At 50.0% G+C, this 17,505-nt stretch overlaps 1 protein-coding gene across 1 annotated transcript in view; it reads left to right on the forward strand.

Moving 5' to 3' along the window:
• The first annotated feature begins 12,593 nt into the window (after positions 1–12,593).
• The window catches only part of LOC148515551 (intercellular adhesion molecule 2-like), a 29,546-nt gene continuing 24,634 nt past the window's right edge, over positions 12,594–17,505 (forward strand). Inside the window, exon 1 of the mRNA XM_088479991.1 lies at positions 12,594–12,738. Coding sequence (XP_088336117.1) covers positions 12,678–12,738 — 61 coding nt within the window. The 5' untranslated portion in view covers positions 12,594–12,677. The remainder of the gene's footprint in view (positions 12,739–17,505) is intronic.

Consider the following 17,505-nt stretch of genomic DNA (forward strand, 5'->3'; position numbering starts at 1 on the left):
GCAGCAGCCCCTTGACTAATAACACAGGCAGCATGCTTGGTGCAGGTACGTTGTTGATAAGTGCGGCTAACGCGCACGCACACACAGAAAAAAAAACTTTTTTTATTTTGTCACACTGGGGGGGAGAGCACCCCTGATGACAGAGCACCCCCTGGACAACACCGCAGCACCCCTTTATGGGCTGCAGTGACACAGGAGCCATTGAAAAACCCCCTACTTCTGTCTGCAGCACAGCTCCTATAGACAACAACACAGCCCTTATGGACAACAGCATCCAGCCCTTATGGACAACAATAACCAGCCCCTATAGACAACAGCAGCCAACCCCTATGACAACAGCAGCCAGCCCAGCCGCAATGGACAACAACAGCACAGCCCCTCCCTAGCTTCCTCTTCACTCTCCACAGCCGGAATGAAAATGGCGGTTAGCACGGGAACCTGTATAGGATCCAAAATCGCGTGAGAATCCGACAGCAGGAGGATGACATTTTACCTCATTGTGAGATCTGAGTCTAGAGGGAAAACCTGAACCGGACTCAGTTCTCGTCCCGGAACATGAAGTTCGGGTGGATCCAGTTCTAAGGGAACCGGACCCGCTCATCTCTACTTTAAACATTATTCTTTACGATCATGTTTAAAATCACAATAGTAACACTGGGCCTGATTCAGAACCGCTCATAAGCGGCCGCTCGTTCGCTCCGAGCGATGTTAGCACAACTGCGCATGCGTATGGGTCATAATTAGGGGTGAGCGGGTTCGGATTTCTGAAATCCGAACCCCCCCGATCCGAGGCAGATCCGAGCCAGGCTCGACTTTTCCCGCCTGACTCGGATTCTGAAATCGAGGCAAAACGTCATCATCCCGCCTTCCGAGTCTCGCGAGTTTTGGATCCTATATAAGGTACCCGCGTCGGCGCCATTTTCTCACTCGGCTGTAGACAGTGAAGAGGGAGGGTGGGAGTTAGGGCTGGCTGGGCTGTGTAGTGTAGTGTAGTGCAGAGTAGTGTTGCGCTGTGCTGTGCTGCGCTGCGCTGCTGTTGTCCACTACTTCAAAGTCCATAGGGGCTGGCTGTGTTGTGCTGTGCTGCTGTTGTTAATAGGGGCTGTGTCCACTACTTCAAAGTCCATAGGGGCTGGCTGGACTGTGTTGTGCAGTCAGTTGTCCATAGGGGCTGTGTCCACTCCAAAGTCCTGTGCAGTGTCCCAGTCCTAAAGGGGTGCTGTAGTGTTGTCCAGGGGGTGCTCTGTCCGTCAGGGGTGCTCCCCCTAAGTGCTAAAAACAAAAATATTTTTTCTGTGTTTGTGAATTGTGTGCGCAGTAGCCGCACGTGCATCAACAAAGTAGTGCCAAGCGTGCACCTGTGTCATAAGTAAAGGGCCGGCTGGCTTGACCGTTAAAGGGTGCTGTAACCCCCAAAGTACACTCCAGTCCAAACCAAATAAAAAATATTTTCTGTGTTTGTGAATTGTGTGCGCAGTAGCCGCACGTGCATCAACAAAGTAGTGCCAAGCGTGCGCCTGTGTCATAAGTAAAGGGCCGGCTGGCTTGACCGTTAAAGGGTGCTGTAACCCCCAAAGTACACTCCAAACCAAATAACAAAATATTTTCTGTGTTTGTGAATTGTGTGCGCAGTAGCCGCACGTGAATCAACAAAGTAGTGCCAAGCGTGCGCCTGTGTCATAAGTAAAGGGCCGGCTGGCTTGACCATTAAAGGGTGCTGTAACCCCCAAAGTACACTCCAGTCCAAACCAAATAAAAAAATATTTTCTGTGTTTGTGAATTGTGTGCGCAGTAGCCGCACGTGAATCAACAAAGTAGTGCCAAGCGTGCGCCTGTGTCATAAGTAAAGGGCCGGCTGGCTTGACCATTAAAGGGTGCTGTAACCCCCAAAGTACACTCCAGTCCAAACCAAATAAAAAAATATTTTCTGTGTTTGTGAATTGTGTGCGCAGTAGCCGCACATGCATCAACAAAGTAGTGCCAAGCGTGCGCCTGTGTCATAAGTCAAGGGACGGTTTGGACATCTGGTCCGGACTGAAGGACGTGCCAACAATTTCTGACAAGTCTACTGTCACTGCATATGATACTGTCCTCAAAGCAGCAGCGACAAGCGTGCCTCTGTCTGTTAAAGGGTGGTGTAACCGTCAAAGTGCGCTCCACAAACAATAAAAAAATTCTTCTTTTTTTTTCTGTCTTTGTGAAATGTGTGGGCTGTAGCCGCACCTGCATCCTTAAAGCAGCAGCGACAAGTGTGCGTCTGTCTGTTAAAGGATTACATCGGTGACAGCATCCAAGTAGGCATGTCAGACAGTCCGTACCTGTACTGGCAGGAAAAAGAAGCAATTTGGAGGTCCCTGTACAAACTGGCTCTATTTTATCTGAGTTGCCCCCCCTCCAGTGTGTACTCCGAAAGAGTGTTTAGTGCAGCCGGGAACCTTGTCAGCGAAAGGTGTAGGAGGTTGCTTCCACAAAATGTGGAGAAGATGATGTTCATAAAATGAATTATCAGCTCTTCCAGGGAGACCAGCCTCCAGAACGTACAGAGGGACCTGTGGTTGTGGATTCCAGCAGGGACGAATTAATACTCTGTGAGGATGAGGATGTACACAACACTGAAGAGGGTGAGGAATCGGTGGATGAGTAGGATGAGGATGACATCTTGCCTCCGTAGAGCCAGTTTGTGCAGGGACAGATTAATTGCCAGCTTGTTTTGTGGGGGCCCAAACGAACCAATTATTTCAGCCACAGTCGTGTGGCAGACCCTGGCGCTGAAATGATTGGTTTGTTAAAGTGTGCATGTCCTGTTTATACAACATAAGGGTGGGTGGGAGGGCCCAAGGACAATTCCATCTTGCACCTCTTTTTTTTCTTTGAATTATGTACTGTTTGGGGCCTAGTTTTTCAAACTGCCATCCTGTCTGCCACTGCAGTATCACGCCTAGATGGGTCACGTGTTTGTGCCGCCCACTCGTATCTCTTAGCATAGTCATCCAGCTACCTCGGTGCAACCTTTTGGATATAAAAACACTATTGTGAGGTGTGAGGTGTTCAGAATAGACTGGAAATGAGTGGAAATTAAGGTTATTGAGGTTAATAATTGCATAGGAGCAGAAAAACCCACAAATTCTGTGATTTTAGCTGTTTTTATGCTTTTTTTAAAAAAAAATACAGATCCAAAACACAAAACCCAGAACCCAAAACACGGAAGGGTGGTTTTGGCAAAACCAATCCAGATCCAAAACACGTAGAAAGATCCAGATCCAAAACCAAAACACAAAACACGAAAAGTGGCCGGTGCACACCCCTAGTCATAATGCACATGCGCCAACCAGTCATTGCGGTCGGAAATCGAGTGCTCGCAAAATAGCGAGTGCCTGCTAATTTGAGTGACAGAATGAGGCGATTGTGGGTGGTAACAGGGGAAGGTGCTTGAAAACGGGGAGTGGAGAACCGAACGCAGGCGTGCCAAACGGTCATTTTAAGGGTGTGCATAATTAACAAAGCAGCGTCATCGACCACGTCACTTGGTTGTTTCTTAGCCTGAACTGTTCGCATGATTGCGGTAGGAAAATCCAACCACAAGCACTGCGAGCAGTTCATACGCCTTTCGATGTACTCGATTAATCTAATAAATAGCGGAGATGACGTAGGATGCGAGCGGCCAGGGGGCGTCTTTACAAAATAGCGAGCGCATGTTTCGATCGCTCGCTCGCTCAGACATAGAGGCGTCAACAGACCGCAAAGAGCGAGCGCTCAATTTAAATAGCCGGCCCCTTTTTCTGAACGAGCGAGCGCAAATAGTGGCCGGCTCTGAATCAGGCACTCTGTTACAGTGCTCTAAGTAATAAGTGTTGGCAATGTCCCATGTATATAATTCTGTCAACATATTGGCTGTTGACACCATTACTATGGACAATTTGTACAGTATGTATCCCAAAGAGGTCTGCTGCTGATTTTAACATTAGACAGCCTCACCTGTCCCATCACACCTTTACTTTTCCTGGAGTGGCCATATATATTATTTTGTTCAACAAATACAAATTTTTAGTTATGTACTAATGATAACTCTGAGTGCCAATGCAATCCTTCATAAATCAGGTAGCCTTCACCAGTAAGACACTTGGTGACACCAGTAAGGCCCGATTCAGACCCGCTCGCTGAGCCGCGGACACACACTACTGGCGATTGTTGCCCATCTGCGCATACGTATGCAGCAAAATCCGCATGCGCGAACCAGTCACTGCGTCCAGGAATCGTGCGCTCGTTGGACACAGAGTGAGCGCTACTTTGAGTGACAGATAGCGCCATTTGTGGGTGGTAACAGGGGAAGGTGCTTGTGAATGGGGGAGTGGTGCTGCGAACGCAGGCGTGTCTGGGCATCAAAACTGAGTTTTATGGGTGTGCATAATTAGCATGGAAGCGTCATTGTACACGTCATTTGGTTGTATTTCAGCCTGCAGTGATCACAGTGCTTGCGGTGGATTAGGGTCTATCTCAAGCGCTGCGTGCAGCTCCGATGGCTCTCGATGGTTCTGATTAATCACACACTTCCTGGAGATGACGTGTGCTAAGAAAGAAAAGTGGGCGTCTTTATACCGGCGTGCGCTCACGTTGCGTCATCTCTAAGACATAAAGGGCGTCCTTATATCAGACAGTGCGATCGCGGAATTTGCATACCCGACCCATTTTGGCAGCGAGAGAGCGGAGCTTAGCGTCCATGTCTGAATTGACCCCTTGGCCCCACTGGAAGTAAACTCATTGATATATAGAGGACAAAGATAATATTGGCCTTTCAGAAAAAGGCTGCTGTCTAAGAAGAAGAGGGATACCTGGGTGGTTTTAGTAGGGGGTGAGTCGAGGCCTGTTCAAGTGGAGCAGCCGCACGGGGACTCCATCCCATAGAGGGTGCAGTGCAACCACTGTTGCTAGGGTCTATCTGGCAAGCTGGCCCACCATGCCCACCACATCCACATCAGACCCTGGCCCAGGCAACGCTGGGCTCTTCCATGTGGCTCAGTTATCGCCAGGCCCAGGCTTGACCCTAAAGACAGAAACACAGCAATGTGACATCATAGGTCACATACCCACACACCGTCCTGCCTGCGCACTGTGATGCAGCTTTGCAGTGACTCAGTAAGTCACTGAGGCAGGCTGCTGCTTGCTGGCTGAGGCAGCATGGTGCAGTGGCTGAGGGCTGACCCACCCATTGGTCTGGAGGCACTCACTGGTCTTGAGACCAGAGTGGAACCGTTGCTACAACTAGCTCTGCAGCTGTCATTGACAGCCCAAGTGAGGTGGCTCAGTATTATTCTGCGGGGGGCTTGGGGCAATGAAAATGTATCAATGTGTGTCTTATTTTTTTTTCCTGACTGGGGGGGAAATTAATCAAATGAATGTGTGCTTTCTTCCCCTATGGGGGATATGAATCAATGTGTGTTCTCTTCCCCTATGGGGGATATGAATCAATGTGTGTTCTCTTCCCCTATGGGGGATATGAATCAATGTGTGTTTTATCGTTTTCCCTTTGTGAGGCAATTATTGTGTTTCTTTTTTTTTTTTCTGTGGGGGCCTTTGTGTGTTTTTTTTTCCCCTGTGGAGGACTATGTGTGTGTTCAATTGTGCACAGGCCCAGCGACAGGGGGGGGCCAGGGGTACACCGGTACCAGGCCCCGGGGTCCAGACGGGCCCCAAGGACCGGACGGCATATAACAGGGCCGCGGACTCACTGTTCAAGCCGGCAGGCCCCGGCTGCTGGGAGCCATAGCCGCTGCTGCCACCCAGCCCCTGCTCTGTTCCTTGTAGCCTGGCCCTGGCAGCGCTGGGTTCCTCCCCGTGGCCCAGCCACAGCCCGGGCCAGGCCCTGCTGACTGACGTGCATCTGACCTTATGAGCAATGCGGCGGTGTGACATCATAGGTCACTTCGCCGTGCATCCCTGCCGCTCATCTCTGCTGGTTTTGGAGGGGATAGGGGATGAGGAACAGGGGCGGTGGGCAGGAGAACAGGATGGGTGTTGGGAAAGAAGGTGAAGGTAGCTGGGGACAGAGGAAGGGGCTGGTTACATAAGAAGGTGCTGGGGGCAGGGGGGGCAGAGGAAGGTGATGGGGGCTGGGGACAGAGGAAGGTGCTGGGGCAGAGGGTGACACAGGCTGGGGGCAGAAGAAGGTGCTGTAGGCATGAGGTGACAGGCTGGGGCAGAGGAAGGTGATGGGGGCAGAAGAAGGTGCTGGAGGCATGAGGTGACAGGCTGGGGGCAGAGGAAGGTGATGGGGACAGAAGAAGGTGCTGGAGGCATGAGGTGACAGGCTGGGGGCAGAGGAAGGTGATGGGGACAGAAGAAGGTGCTGGAGGCATGAGGTGACAGGCTGGGGGCAGAGGAAGGTGATGGGGACAGAAGAAGGTGCTGGAGGCATGAGGTGACAGGCTGGGGGCAGAGGAAGGTGATGGGGACAGAAGAAGGTGCTGAAGGCATGAGGTGACAGTCTGGGGGCAGAGGAAGGCGATGGGAGTTGGGGGCAGAAGGTCACATGGGCTGGGGCAGAGGAACGTGATGGGGCTGGAAGAAGGTGATGGAGGGCTTATGGACTGAGGATTGTGATGAGGGGCTGAGGACTGAGAATGGCTGGCTGCTGACACCATTCCTCCTACCCCTGAGGCATCCACAGCACTGCCATTAAGAAGACCTTGCAAGAGACGGCAGACAAGAACTACAGCCTGCATCAGCAGTGACAGAGAGACAGTGTGGTAAGTCATAGTGTATTTTTAAGTAAAGGCTGGTATAGCTTTCAGTTAACATTCTCATGCTTCACATATAACACATGCAGGGGAGGGCTGTGCAGCATCGGGGACAGGGCCGCCATCAGGGAGGGACAGCCAGCACTCCTGTACCGGGCCCGGACAGCTGAGGGGCCCACCGCCGCCAGGCAGAGGTAATTTCTAATGTATCATTCTCATACAGGACAGCTGAGGCTGCTAAGTGCTGGCTGGACTGGAGAGTTCTATGAATGAGTCATAACTCACAGCTCAGCATTGTCTGATGGCTCATTCATTAATGAACTCTCCGGACAGCACTACATGATCTACACGCACATACCCGGCACCAGTGTCCTGCTTCTGAATCAGGAGCAGCTGCAGGAGGACCAGCTTATGTAATAAAGTTAGGAGCACTGGGCCGGGTGGGCCCCCTCTCACAGACAGAACTCCATCAACTACAGTAAGTTACTTTGCCAATCACCTCTGCCTCCATAGTTGCTCCACCCTCAGCTCTCCTTCTCTCCTCCCCCCTGCTCTAATTGGCCAGATATTGTGTGCACTGCACTGAGGAAGGCATTGTGGGAGAACAACTTTGGTGCACACATAAAGCTGCCTCTCCCCCTCCCCTCTCCTATACTATCTGCCCCACTGTCCCCCGTACTGTGTCTGAATCCTGCCTCAGCGCCCCTCCTATACAATCTGCCCCACTGTCCCCTGTGCTATTCCTGAATCCTGCCTCTCCCCCCTCCTATGCTATCTGCCCCACTGTCCCCTGTACTATGCCTGAATCCTGCCTCTCCCACCTCCTATACTATCTGCCCCACTGTCCCCCCTCCTATACTATCTGCCCCACTGTCCCCTGTACTATGCCTGAATCCTGCCTCAGCCCCCCTCCCCTCTCCTATACTATCTGCCCCACTGTCCCCTGTGCTATGCCTGAATCCTGCCTCAGCCCCCCTCCCCCCTCCTATACTATCTGCCCACTGTCCCCTGTACTACGCCTGAATCCTGCCTCTGCCCCCTCCTATACTATCTGCCCACTGTCCCCTGTACTATGCCTGAATCCTGCCTCTGCCCCCTCCCCCCTCCTATACAATCTGCCCCACTGTCCCTTGTACTATGCCTGAATCCTGCCTCTGCCCCCTCCTATACTATCTGCCCCACTGTCCCCTGTACTATGCCTGAATCCTGCCTCTGCCACTCCCCCCTCCTATACAATCTCCCCACTGTCCCCTGTACTATGCCTGAGTCCTGCCTCTGCCCCCTCCTATACAATCTGCCCCACTGTCCCCTGTACTATGCCTGAGTCCTGCCTCTGCTCCCTCCTATACAATCTGCCCCACTGTCCCCTGTACTATGCCTGAATTCTGCCTCTGCCCCCCTCCTATACAATCTGCCCCACTGTCCCCTGTACTATGCCTGAGTCCTGCCTCTGGCCCCCTTCCCCCGCCTATACAATCTGCCCCACTGTCCCCTGTACTATGCCTGAATCCTGCCTCTACCCCCCTCCCCCCTCCTATACAATCTGCCCCACTGTCCCCTGTACTATGCCTGAGTCCTGCCTCTGCCCCCTCCTATACTATCTGCCCCACTGTCCCCCCTCCTATACTATCTGCCCCACTGTCCCCTGTACTGTGCCTGAGTCCTTCCTCTGCCACTCCCCCCTCCTATACAATCTACCCCACTGTCCCCTGTACAGTGCCTGAATCCTGCCTCTGACCCCTCCTATACTATCTGCCCCACTGCCCCCTGTGCTATTCCTGAATCCTGCCTCTGCCACTCCCCCCTCCTATACAATCTGCCCCACTGTCCCCTGTACTGTGCCTGAATCCTGCCTCTGACCCCTCCTATACTATCTGCCCCCTGTGCTATTCCTGAATCCTGCCTCCCTCCCCTTTCCTATACTATCTGCCCCACTGTCCACCGTACTGTGTCTGAATCCTGCCTCAGCCCCCCTACTATACAATCTGCCCCACTGTCCCCTGTGCTATTCCTGAATCCTGCCTCTCCCCCCTCCTATACTATCTGCCCCACTGTCCCCTGTACTATGCCTGAATTCTGCCTAAGCCCCCCTCCCCTCTCCTATACTATCTGCCCCACTGTCCCCTGTGCTATGCCTGATCCTGCCTCAGTCCCCCTCCCCCTCCTATACTATCTGCCCCACTGTCCCCTGTACTATGCCTGAATCCTGCCTCTGCCCCCTCCCCCCTCCTATACTATCTGCCCACTGTCCCCTGTACTATGCCTTAATCCTACCTCTGCCCCCTCCCCCCTCCTATACAATCTGCCCCACTGTCCCCTGTACTATGCCTGAATCCTGCCTCTGCCCCCTCCTATACTATCTGCCCCACTGTCCCCTGTACTATGCCTGAATCCTGCCTCTGCCCCCTCCTATACAATCTGCCCCACTGTCCCCTGTACTATGCCTGAATCCTGCCTCTGCCCCCTCCTATACTATCTGCCCCACTGTCCCCTGTACTATGCCTGAATCCTGCCGCTGCCCCCTCCTATACTATCTGCCCCACTGTCCCCTGTACTATGCCTGAATCCTGCCTCTGTCACTCCCCCCTCCTATACAATCTGCCCCACTGTCCCCTGTACTATGCCTGAGACCTGCCTCTGCCCCCTCCTATACTATCTGCCCCACTGTACCCTGTGCTATTCCTGAATCCTGCCTCTGCCCCCCTCCCCCCTCCTATACAATCTGCCCCACTGTCCCCTGTACTATGCCTGAATTCTGCCTCTACCCCCCTCCCCCCCTCCTATACAATCTGCCCCACTGTCCCCTGTACTTGCCTGAATCCTGCCTCTGACCCCTCCTATACTATCTGCCCCACTGCCCCCTGTGCTATTCCTGAATCCTGCCTCTGCCCCCCTCCTATACAATCTGCCCCACTGTCCCCTGTACTATGCCTGAATCCTGCCTCTACCCCCCTCCCCCCCTCCTATACTATCTGCCCCACTGTCCCCTGTACTATGCCTGAATCCTGCCTCTGGCCCCTCCTATACTATCTGCCCACTGTCCCCTATACTATGCCTGAGTCCTGCCTCTGCTCCCTCCCCCCTCCTATACTATCTGCCCCACTGTCCCCTGTGCTATTCCTGAATCCTGCCTCTGCCCCCTCCCCCCCTCCTATACTATCTGCCCCACTGTCCCCTGTACTATGCCTGAATTCTGCCTCTACCCCCTCCCCCCCTCCTATACAATCTGCCCCACTGTCCCCTGTACTTGCCTGAATCCTGCCTCTGACCCCTCCTATACTATCTGCCCCACTGCCCCCTGTGCTATTCCTGAATCCTGCCTCTGCCCCCCTCCTATACAATCTGCCCCACTGTCCCCTGTACTATGCCTGAATCCTGCCTCTACCCCCCTCCCCCCCTCCTATACTATCTGCCCCACTGTCCCCTGTACTATGCCTGAATCCTGCCTCTGGCCCCTCCTATACTATCTGCCCACTGTCCCCTATACTATGCCTGAGTCCTGCCTCTGCTCCCTCCCCCCTCCTATACTATCTGCCCCACTGTCCCCTGTGCTATTCCTGAATCCTGCCTCTGCCCCCTCCCCCCCTCCTATACTATCTGCCCCACTGTCCCCTGTACTATGCCTGAATCAAGCCTCTGCCCCCTCCCCCTCCTATACTATCTGCCCCACTGTCCCCTGTACTATGCCTAAATCAAGCCTCTGCCCCCTCCCCCTCCTATACTATCTGCCCCACTGTCCCCTGGGCTATTCCTGAATTCTGCTTCTGTCCCCCCTTCCCCAAATCTATATTTCTGTACTCTCCCCATGTGTCTCCATATTTATGCCCCTGTACCCCCATACCTGTACCTTTGCCCCCTCTCCATATCTCTTACTCTGCCCGCTTCCCATTTTTCTCTGCTCCCTTATTGTGTTGTTGTGTCCTTTACCTCAGTGTGCCTCTCCCTATATGCACCTCTGTCCTTTTACCTCAGTGTGCCTCTCCCTATATGCACCTCTGTCCCTTTTACCAAGGTATGCCTCTCCCCATGTTTGCCTCTGCCCCCTTGCCATGTCTGTGCTGTATTCCACACCACATAAAGTAACTGACCCTCCGGATGGCAGGTAAGTAAATCTGTTGTAAATCATTAGGCTTCTGTTGTAAATCTGTTGTAAATCATTTCTGTTGTAAATCATTAGGCTTTTCTCATTCAAAAAAAAAATTCCTTTATTACTTTTTATTCTTTAAAGGCAAATATTCCATTTTTTTTTAAAATCTACTGAGATATAGGACCTCATTCAGAGTCGGTCGAAGCGGCCGCACGGTCGTACAGGAAAAGGGGCCGGATATTCAAATGATTCCCTCGCAAGTTGCGACCCTAAGTTCGGATCGGTAGTTGGCCGACCAAGGGGAGGAAGATGTCGGAAGACAAAAAATACGCCCCCTTCTCGTATGCATTGCACGTCATCTCCGGGCATATAAGGATTAATCGAGACCATCGGGAACCATCGGAACTGGTCGTAGAGCTTAAGGTTGACCATACCCTCTCTTAAGCTTTACGATCATGTCAGTGTAAAAACCTCCCATATCACATGTGCCATGACGCTACTTTGTTAATTATGCACTCCCATAATCCGTATGCACTCCCATAAAACGCTGTTCGCATAACGAGGCACGCCTGCGTTCGGATCTCCACTCCCCCGTTTTCAAGCACCTTCCCCTGTTACCACCCACAAACGCTTCCATCTGTCACTCAAACTACCGACCTGGCTGTGTTCAAGGAGAGAGAAATTTCTGATCGTAGCGGCTAGTTCGCGCACGCACATTTCGAACTTTACGCATGCGCAGTATAGCGAACATCGGTGGCGTACGACCGTGCGGCCGCTTCGACTGACTCTGAATGAGGTCCATACTGTATATATGTATATACACACACCTTTGCATCCACCAGGCCTTTGGGGGGAGGGGGGTGTAAGAACCAAGGAGGTGGGGGGCCCTGCCTTTTTCAATGGTACCGGGCCCCATGAATTCTAATGGCAGCCCTGATTGGGGGTGATGGTGAGAAGCTGGGGCCCCCAGAGACATTGGTGTACCGGGCCCCGAGATTTCTGTTGCCGGCCCTGATTATGCATATATTTGGATTTAATTTGGATTCTCGCACAGGTTGCTAGTAGACCTGGGCAGGGCCGTAGCTAGGGTAGTGCAGCCGGTGCCATCGCACAGGGCACCACAGGTCAGGGGGTGCTGTTTGGGCCTGTCAAATTTCTGTTTATTATCATTCTTGCTTGTAGCTTCCTCTTATTTCATCCCCAGCATCTCCTGGCCTCTCCTATCTCTTCCCTGGCCCTTCCCCATGAAGCCATGGCCATTTTTTGGGTGCATTATGTACCTTTGAAAAATGAGGGGGGCGCCAATGCTCTTTCTGGCACAGGGCACCAAAAAGTCTAGTTACGGCTCTGGACCTGGGGCAGGCCCTGATTTTAGCCTTATTTGTCCTGACTTTGTAAAGTAAAACTTTGGGAGTTATGTGAATGGAATGCTGAACTAATCCCCTTGGAGTCTGGGAACAATCACTGAAATTCTTGAGACTCCTGAACAGAAGACAAGTATGGTATATATAGACAAATATATATATATATATATATATATATATATATATATATGTGTGTGTGTGTGTGTGTGTGTGTGTGTGTGCGCGCTTGTATTATGTGTACCCCATGTCACTGTAATTGTATGTCAGTGTGACGGGTTTATTTTGTTTTATTTTTAATTGCAAGTAAAACGAATCCCTGTGAATTCCTTAGTGTGAGCGTGCAGCACGTTTGGGGGGCTGAGCCAACTACATGGGCTGTTTTTAACAGGAAGTGTTGAGGAAGCAGAACTTAAATTCGGATGGAAATAACGATACACTGCTCAAACCACCAAACATTACTGCCCTGTAGAGGATCGCGCTGCAGCTGTAACTATGGAATGGTCGTTAAAACATCTCTTCCTAGTATTACAGATGTGGGGGATCTTTCATATAGGTTAGTTTACTGTATTATTTTGCTTTGGGCATTCTACGTTATTTTTGTGATTGTTTATTAAGTTGATACTGTGATTAGTGGCTTATTATGTTAGAACTTTACTCAGTTTAAGCTTATATTATTTTGTACTTATGGTAGTCACATAGGGGATCATGTACAGTAAAGTTGTATGAAAACACAATGGGCTGATACAGTGCTGGGAGCAAAGCAAAACAAAATAGAAAAACAAGTAACCAGGAACATGCAGTCAGGAGGGTAGGCAGAGCCTCCCATGTCATACTCCCTGTCATACTCCCTCCCCTATCATACTCCCGGTCATACTCCCTCCCCTATCATACTCCCGGTCATGCTCCAGAATTTTGATATAGAAACTGGGTTTTCATTAGAGATGAGCGGGCTGGTTCTCCAAGAACCGGACCCACCCGAACTTTGTGTTCTGAGGCGAGATCCGAGTCCAGCTCGAGTTTTCCCGCCTGACTCGGATCCGAAAACGAGGTAAAACGCGTCATCCTCCCGCTGTCGGATTCTCATAGGTTTTGGATTATATAAAGGTCACTGCGATCGGCGCCATTTTCACTCCGGCTGTGGAGAGAGAGGCTAGCAGACATAGTCAGTCACTGTCAGTCACTCAGTGTGTGTGTCCAGTCAGGGTATTGGGCTGAATGCTGCTGCTGTGTTTTCCATATAGGGGCTTAGGCTGCAGTATATAAAGGGGGCTTCCTTCAGTGGGTGCTGCAGCTGCTGTGTCACTTGTCCTGTCAGTTAACTGTGGTTGCTGCTGTGTTGTTGTCCTGTCCATCAGGCTAGGGTTGCAGTCCATAAAGGGGTGCTGTGTTGTCCAGGGGGGGTGCTCTGTCCATTAGGGGTGCAAAAAAATGATAATTTTTTTTTATTTTTTTTATTTGTGTTAGCAACTTAGCTGCGCTATTATTGTTCGGTGACATTGCCGCAGTTTATCGTCCACATATTTGTGACGCTGCAGGTGGTCTGTCCGCACTTGGCAGGGGTGCTTTGTTGTCCATAAAAAAGTGGTGCTGTATGTGTTGTTCATCAAGGGGCTGCTGCCTCATTCAGGGGTGCTTTTCCACAGTGTAAAAAAAAATAAAGTGCTTTTTTTGTGTGTGCGTTAGCAACTTAGCTGCGCTATTATTGTTTGGTGACACTGCCAGCCAGACCACAGTTTATAGTCCACGTATTGTGGACGTAGTGTGTTATTCTTATTTATAAAAAATCTTGTGATACTGTAGGTCATTGACACCATAGTGCAATATTTAAAATTGGTACAAATTGACGTGTGTGCTGTACACCACTTCATTTGTGTTTGTTGATATGGAGAACGATCAGTTGAGAGGAGAGCAGGAACCACATACTAGTGCTGGAGCTGCTGTCAGTGCCACCAGTCATGACAATACTAGTCCGTCTACATCATCTACTAAAGCCGATGCCCAAGGGCATACTGGGCTTAAGTCAGGGCATCTAAAATCAAGAACCAATCTTTTACAGTGGTAAAGAAAAAAACATCAAAGGGAAAGTTAATGCAGAAAGACATAAAATTGGGAATATGCCTTTCACCACATGAAGTGACAAGAAAAGGTCTTGGCCTTTATTTATGGCTGGTGTTTCTGCCTCTTATAATGATGTAAGCACAAGTGAACATGCTGACATAGAAATCGAAGATGCTTTTGTGGAAGTGCACCAGGATGAGCAGGATATTTGTGTAGCTGACGCTAATGAGGATGTTTGTGTAAATCAGGCACCAGTGGAAGAAACAGTTATTGCCCATGATAAGTTAAAACCCATTATCATGCCTGGGCACAAAACAAAAAAATCCACTTGTTATGTGTGGAATTATTTGTACCCAAATCTGAACAACAATTGTCAAGTCATCTGTATCCTTTGTAAAGCCAGAGTAAGTAGAGGTAGGAACCTTAACCATCTAAGAATCTCCTACCTGTTACGTCATCTGCAGCGCATCCATCCAAGAAGTTTTTGTGTTTTGTGTTGTCTCATATGCATCACCAGTGGGTCTTTTGGGAAAGTTTAGTTTTTTCTCAGTAGATGCACTTGCTGGAGAAACTGAAGGAGAAGCCATCGCTGCATCACGTGCCACTTGAGCTGACAATTTGCTTACCAGCATCTCTTCAGATCTGTGGGCCTGATTCAGACCCGCTCGTGAGCGCTGAGCGCTCGCAAGCGGGTCAATGTTGCCCAAGTGCACATGCGCACGACGGAGGCGGCGACGGAGGCGGCTCCGTCGTGCGCATGCGCGAGACCCGAATAACGATCGCCAAGCTGTCGTTATGGGTCTTGCACCAAAGGGGGCGTGCTGTCGATGGTGATTGACAGCACACCCCTTTGGTGGGCGTGCCAGGGGCGTGGCTGCCCAGATGGAGGCGTTCCCATGGGAACGCCTACCGTCTGGGGCCGGCCCCACTGACATCACTAGTGATGTCAGTGGGAGTGCTTTTAGCTCTGATAGAGCCAAAAGCACTCCAGGGCTTGCGGCAGCGAGACCCTACCGCAGGGTCTCGTCGCAAGCCCGATGGTCGCGATGGTCTTGACCATCGCGCCCATCATTTTGGCCGCTCGCTATAGCTGTGGGTGGTTACCCACAGCTATGCGAGCGGCCAGGAGGCCGCTCCAAAAGGAGAAGGGACGGCCCTGATTCAGAGCAAGCGCTCTGTCAGAGCGTCCGGCTCTGAATCAGGGCCTGTGTCCGTTGGGAAGAAAGACACAACGTATGACTTAAACCTTATATCTTAAATCTTGCATTTGCTCTGTTCAGCTTGTCCACATATCTGTGGTTAAGTGGACAGTGGGTACAACGCATTTTTGAGGCCACTAATTAAGGGCCTGATTCAGAGCTGGACGCTATTTGCGCTCGCTCGTCAAGAAAATAGGGGTGGCTATTCAAATGAACCGTTCGCTGTCTGCGGTCTGTTCACGCCTCTAGGTCTGAACGAGAGTACAAAACTTGCGGTCGTTTTTTGGGAAACTACGCCCCCTGGCCGCTCGCATCCTACGTCATGTGAGCTATTTATTAGATTAATCGAGTACATCGACCAGGGTATGAACTGCTCGCTATTCTTGTGGTTGGTTTTTGCTACCACAATTTTGCGAGCAGTTCTGGCTATAAAATAACCCAGTGACGTGGTCAATGACGCTGCTGTTTTAAATATGCACACCCATAAAACGCCCGTTTTGACCTTTAAGCACACCTGCGATCGGATCTCCACTCCCCGTTTTCAAGCACCTTCCCCTGTTACCACCCACATACGCCTCTTTCTGTCACTCAAATTATCAGGCATTCGCTATTTTGCGAGCACATGAATTTCGGCCGCACTGAGTGGTTCGCGCATGCGTATTACGATCCGTACGCATGCGCAGTTGGGCAAACATCGCTCGGAGAGAACGAGCAGCCACTTGCGTCCGGCTCTGAATCAGGGCCTAAGTCTTTTAAAGTCCTTGTACAGGTTGGGAATTGTTTTTCTAGTGAAGTGGAATCTTGATGGGATTTGGTCGCGGGGACATAGGACCTCAATTAACTGTCTAAAACTCCCTGCATTATTAGCGGATATTGGACGCACATCAAATACCAGCATAGATGTTATGGTGTCAGTGATCCGCTATGAAACTGGGTGACTATTTTCATACTTTCTTCCCGTTGCAAAGGATTGTTTAACAGTCAATTGTTTTTTAAAGTACTACTAGTAGTCTTCCTGGTCCCCTTCTGGGAAGAAAATATACTCCCAGCAGCATGCATAGTACTCAAGGATTCTTCTGGGGCAAGGACTGATGTGAATCATTTAAATATTTTTTGTAAATGCCTTCCCTTCTCCCCTCCCTCATAAATTTGCTTCAGAATAAAAAAATTCAATTAAATTTACTACTAATCAAATCTTCCTTTCCCTGCCTCCAATTACATACATACTCCAACTCCCTCAGGCCTCTTGAATAATGAAAACATATGTTTCCTTATGTGCCATGTTGGAAGATGAACTGCCACGTGTTTGTGCCGCTCACAGCTGCCGCTTAGCTTAGTCAGCCAGCTAGCTTGGTGCAAATATTGGGCTTAATCCAGATGAAAACAATATTGTGAGCTGTGAGGTGGTCAAAATTGACTGGAAGTTAATGTTATTGAGGTTAATAATACTGTAGGAACAAAAAAAAACCAAATGATTTAATTTTAGCAGTTTTTATAATTTTTTTTATAAAAAATACAGGTCCAAAACAAAACCAAAAGACGCAAGGGGCATTTTGGCAATGCCAAATCCAGATCCAAAACCTATATACAGGAGTCGGTGCAAATCTCTAGTTTTTAAATATGTGTTTTATACATTATGCCACACAGCCATTGACCTCAACCCGCGTCACTGCAAGTAATTGCACTATTTTTGTATGGGGGATAAATACAGGCTGCTTTTGTATGTAACCCACAAATGCTGGACAGCTTTATATTACACTGCAATCTAGACATACTTGAGTACTCAATAAAAACAAATGGGTGGTTCAATAAGCGCTGTCTTCCGCAGAAATGAGAATGTCCGTCTCGATAGGGACTGTCACTCAAGATGAAAAAAAGAAAATACACAGCAAATTATGCTAAACTTATATCAGGAAACGTTTTCTGTTTGTATAGTCTTTCCTCCACTACTCACCTCTTTAACAAACAATGCGTTCCTATTAATGTTTCTTTGTACTCAGGATTCCATCATTATGTACAGTATGTTTTGTCATGTTCATACATTTCCCATCCAGAACCCTTAA

The sequence above is a fragment of the Taudactylus pleione genome, unplaced genomic scaffold (assembly GCF_031769625.1).
Source record: "Taudactylus pleione unplaced genomic scaffold, aTauple2 ptg000248l, whole genome shotgun sequence".
NCBI classification, from domain to species: domain Eukaryota; kingdom Metazoa; phylum Chordata; class Amphibia; order Anura; family Myobatrachidae; genus Taudactylus; species Taudactylus pleione.